Source organism: Oxyura jamaicensis, unplaced genomic scaffold (genome assembly GCF_011077185.1).
Source record: "Oxyura jamaicensis isolate SHBP4307 breed ruddy duck unplaced genomic scaffold, BPBGC_Ojam_1.0 oxyUn_random_OJ72445, whole genome shotgun sequence".
Lineage (NCBI taxonomy): Eukaryota > Metazoa > Chordata > Aves > Anseriformes > Anatidae > Oxyura > Oxyura jamaicensis.
Genome location: NW_023311046.1, coordinates 231 through 5,324, shown reverse-complemented (window position 1 = coordinate 5,324; position 5,094 = coordinate 231). Strand labels below are relative to the sequence as shown.

At 52.3% G+C, this 5,094-nt stretch overlaps 1 protein-coding gene across 1 annotated transcript; it reads left to right on the top strand.

Moving 5' to 3' along the window:
- Positions 1 to 1,738: 1,738 nt before the first annotated feature.
- Positions 1,739 to 2,698, top strand: LOC118159855 (olfactory receptor 14A16-like). The gene has a single exon (XM_035314402.1). It carries the CDS (start codon positions 1,739 to 1,741, stop codon positions 2,696 to 2,698), a length of 960 nt encoding a protein of 319 aa, XP_035170293.1.
- The last annotated feature ends 2,396 nt before the right edge of the window (positions 2,699 to 5,094 follow it).

Below are 5,094 nucleotides of genomic sequence, written 5' to 3'. Positions count from 1 at the left end.
GCAGGATGCACAGAGCTCACTGGGGGAGAACACTTCCCAGCCCTGACGTGGTAAGTCTCTGGCTGGAGGGCAATGCAGCTGCAGCTCGTGGAGGAAGGAGAAGCCAGGGGTGCAGGCAGGGGTGTCCAGGGCTGTGGTGCAGAGCAGGGTCCCTGCTGTGCCCCAGGGGCTCTGTGCCAGGGCAGGGCCTCTGCTGCCTGCCAGGCTCAGCACTCAGCGTGCCCGGGGAGCTGCCCAGGGCACTGTGGGGAGAATCTGTGGGTGGAAGCAGCCCCCCGCAGGGCAGGGTCCTGCTGCTGGTGGGAGGCATCTGCCTGACCGGGCATCCTGCTCACAGATCTACAGCACACCCAGGATTTTTCTGAGGGCACTTTGCAAGAGGAGAGTTAGGGCAGGGGTTAGCTGCTTCAGGCTCACCCCTCCCGAGTTTCTGCTTTCTTTTTTTTTTTTTTTTTTTTTTTTTTTTTGGCTCAATGGGAATAGAAATAGAGGCTGTTATTTCAAAGAGAAGTTAGAGTGTCCTATGCCTTCACAACCAGCATTAGAATGACTGTGCCAACTGCCTTTCCTGCCCCTCACCCCCTAGAAAGCTCCACCACCACACATGCAGTGTCAGCAGGCTCTCTGTGACCTGGTCTCTAGGACGTGTCCCCAGCCAGCTTCCCCTGGGCAGAGCCCTGCTGCCAGGAGTTGTCTGCAGGGCACAGCTGGGCAGCCAGCGGGTGGGATGGGGGCTGTGACCTGCAGGCAGGAGGCTTGGGGACAGAGACCCAGCTGCAGGCAGGGATGAGCTGCAGGCAGCACAGCCATGGGCAGGGAATGGCCCAGTGCCAACATATTCTGCCACCTCCTTGTCCGCCCTCAATCCCACTGGATTCAAGAGGTGTCTCATAACCTCAGCAGCAGGATCTCCAGCAGAGCAAGAGTTCCTCTTGGGCCCTCCCTGGCCTTGCCTCCCCTGGCAGAAGCTACTTTCCTCTGTTCCTGCACCTGGAACTGCTGTTGCTGTTCTTGCCTTAGGGCTCCTTGCAGGTGGGGCTTTCAGCTACAGCTCAAGCAGTGATCCTCTGGTTCCCACCACGCATGTATGTGTGTAGGAGGAAGGTGCCCAGAGTTCCCCTTCTAACTTGTGGGGCTCAGGACAATCCAGTCTGTGGGGCAGGAAAAATCTGGATCTCCTTCCAGGGAGTTCCTGAAGCCACAATAATTGGGAGCCCTCAAGGACTCTGGCTGAGACCAGGAGAGATGAACAGACTGTCTGTTCTCACTGCACTAAGGACAGTTACTTCGCCTCCTGGGACTCACAAGATCTCAGCTGGAATATCTTAAAAATGCCAGGATTATTTTCCCTCAGAAAAGGCTCTTGAGTGTGACAGAGGCAGCTGGAAGAAAATAAACCACAAATGCTCTTCAGCAGTTGAGAGTACTGAGAGTGGTAATGCTGAGAAGTCCATACACATAAGAGGTGGATTTAATCACAAAGTCACTCCTGGTTGTTATTTATCTAGGGCAGGTGTGACTCCTCCACAGCCCACAGCAAGGACACCTGTTTGCAGTGGCATCCTCAGGCAACACCAACCAGGGATATGTAGGAGAGCAACAGAAAGGTTTCAGAAACGGGAAAGTCATGGGGGCTGGGTGTGGAAAGGGGGGGAAGTATTTTTTTTCTCAGAGATGTCTCTCCTAATTATCACTGTCTTTTCTTCCTTGAATCGTTCCCTTTGTCCAGAAGCATCAGATGTCCAACAGCAGCTCCATCACCGAGTTCCTCCTCCTGCCATTTGCAGACACACGTGAGCTGCAGCTCCTGCACTTCGTGCTTTTTCTGGGCATCTACCTGGCTGCCCTCCTGGGCAATGGCCTCATCCTCACCACTGTAGCCTATGACCACAGCCTCCACACCCCCATGTACTTCTTCCTTCTCAACCTTGCCCGCCTCGACATGGGCTGCATCTCCACCACTCTCCCCAAAGCCATGGCCAATTCCCTCTGGGACATCAGGGCCATTTCCTACTCAGGATGTTCTGCACAGGTCTTTTTCTTCTTCTTTTTGTTTTCAGCAGAGTTTTGTCTTCTCACTGTCATGTCCTACGACCGCTATGTTGCCATCTGCAAGCCCCTGCACTACGGGAGCCTCCTGGGCAGCAGAACTTGTTCTAAGATGGCAGCAGCTGCCTGGGGCAGTGGGGTTCTCAATGCTCTGCTGCACACTGCCAATACATTTTCATTGCCACTGTGCGGTGGCAATGCTGTGAACCTTTTCTTCTGTGAAATCCCTCAGATCCTCAAGCTCTCCTGCTCACACTCCTACCTCAGGGAAGTTTGGCTTCTTCTGTTTGGTTTCTGTTTAACATCTGGCTGTTTTATATTCATTGTGCTGTCCTACATGCAGATCTTCAGGGCTGTGTTGAGGATGCCCTCTGAGCAGGGCCGGCACAAAGCCTTTTCCATGTGCCTCCCTCACCTGGCTGTGGTCTCTCTGGTTATTAGCACTGGCATGTTTGCCTATCTGAAGCCCCCTTCCATCATTTTCCCATCCTTGGATCTCGTGGTGGCAGTTCTTTATTCAGTGGTTCCCCCAGCAGTGAATCCCCTGATCTACAGCATCAGGAACCAGGAGCTCAAGGGTGCTCTTAGGAAAGTGATTTCAAGGATATTTTTGAATAGTGAAAAATTTCCCTTCGTTCTCCACAAATGACTCCCCTTGCAGGCCTGCACTGCTTCATTATCATTACTGTTGTTATCTTCAGTATCAATTGCATATATCATGTTATTTAAAATATGGCTTGTACTAATTGCTGCTCTCCCTGCAGGTTGTCTTTATAGTAAAGTTCTTCCAGACTTTTGTTCATCTTTGTGGCCCTTCTCTGGACTTGCTCTCATATGTCCATATTCTTTTTGTGCTGCGGGGTCCAGAGCTGAATGCAGTACCCCGGGGAGGCGGGGGTTTCACAAAAGCAGAGCAAAGGAGGATCACCTCCCACACCCCCTGCTGGCCACACTTCTTTTTCTGCAGCCCAGGATACAGTTGGCCTTTTGGGCTGAAATGTTCCCTAGACATTCCAGGCATGTGTCACAGCCACTGACCCCAGCGAGGGGCATTAGCAGCAGTGATCCCAACCCAGCTGGTCTGCTTCCCTCCCTGTGCAGCACAGCCAGTGTGCAGTCACCTCTTGGGCACCTCAGCCTGCTTGGTCTGCTCATAGCACCACCAGGGCCCTGTGGGCTCATGGCCCTGTGGGCAGCATGGGGTGGTGGCCAGGAAGAGCTGGAGAGGTGAGAGGAGGGATGGGGAGAGATCAGATGGGAGCTGACCTTGGCTGGAAGTTGCCTCAAATACTGGTGTTCACCTAATCCAAGACAAGGTCTGGACTGTGGGTACCCTGACTTGTACTCATCTTGCAGAGCCCCATGTCCATGGTTTCCTGGGGCATCACCTGGCCTGGTAAGTGGCTGAAGGAAGAAAAGTGCCCCCTATTGTTCCTGAAGCCTGGAATCAAAAGCAAGGCTGTGACCCTGTGTCAGGATTACAGTGTGTGGTGGTTCTCACCTGCAACACAGCTGAACTCTACCACAACCCCTCTCTCACTCCCCCTCCTGAAAGGAAAAGCAGGAGAAAATAGGATGAAAAAGGCTCAAGGTTGAGACAAGGACATGGAGATCACCCACCAGTTACTGTCACAGGCAAAACAGACTCAGCATAGGGAGACCAATATAATTTATTGCCTATCACCAGTAGAGTAGAACAGTGAAAAACTAAAAGCAAACTAAAACTACCTTCCCCCAATGCACCCTCTTCTACCTCCTCCCCCCGAGTGGCGCAGGGGAATGGGTATTGTGGGCTGCGGTCAGTCTGTAACGCTTCATCTTCACTGCTCCTTCATGGTCACATTCTGCCCCTGCTCCAGCTTTCACTCCTGTCTCCCAGCTGCTGATTTAATAAAGGTTTTTTTTTTTTTTTTTTTTTTTTTTTTTTTTTTTTTTTTCTTTTTTTTTTTTTTTTTTCACCGTAAATCTGCTCTCACAGAGGCACAAACATCATCGCTCATTGGCTTGGCTCTAGCCAGCGGCAGGTCCCTTTTGGAGCCATCTGGCTTTTGGTACTGGCTCTGATCTGACATGGGGCAGCTTCCTGACTTCTCACAGAGCCCACCCCTTCAAGTCCCCCTGCTACCAAACCCTTGCCATGTAAATCCAGTACACAGTGATGGAAGCTTGACCCATGTTAGATTGCTAATGTTCCTGAATCCATGTCATGCACATGTCCGTGAGACAGTCTCCACCAGCCTGTGTGCTGAACTTGAGCCCAAAAATCCTTAGCAAGTGCTCAGCTTGGGTTCACCTGGAGGACTGGAGTGAAGCCGTAACCATGGGAAGGATGAGCCCTGTCCTGGGACTGCTGCATGGCTGGAAGCCTCTGTATGTTCCACGTGAGCTGGGAGATAACAGAGGACATCATGATGCCCTGTTCACCATCTCCATGTCCATGGGTCCCTCAAGAATGTCCCTCAGTCCTAAGATCCAGCCTAGCTTCTTCTTACATCAGGAACCTGGAGAAATTGCCCCAGAAGTCTGACTCTCTCCAGGGCCTGCTCTCATCCTCCTCCTCCTCTGAACAGCCCCACCTGTGCTTGGCCAGCAAAGCAGGCACATACATTCACCCCCAGCACACCAGGAGTATTCAGCCAATAGCCAGCCACAGAGTTGAATAAGAAGGCAGGACAGAGCCCAGTGATCAGGCACAGGGTCTGGACAGACCAGACATGACCAGCACACCCTGTCCGCATGCAGCTGGCCACGTGCATCCCGCTCCTCTCCTCTTCCACAACATTCTTCCTCCTCAATCCATTTTGATTCCATCCTTTCTTGGCCATAGTCACTTTCCCACTTATCAAGTCTTTCTAACTAGATTTCCTCCACTGATCCCTAGTTTGCTGAACCTGTCCCCTCATTTGGCAGTTCAGATACCATTGCCTATGCCATTTGGGCCTTCAGTGGCATCTCACATGGGTTCCCTCGGCACTGCTGCCTTTGCTAGACTTGACCGCCCAGAGGGTCCCCACTGCTCCCTCCAGCTCTTTGTGCTGTTTGCCC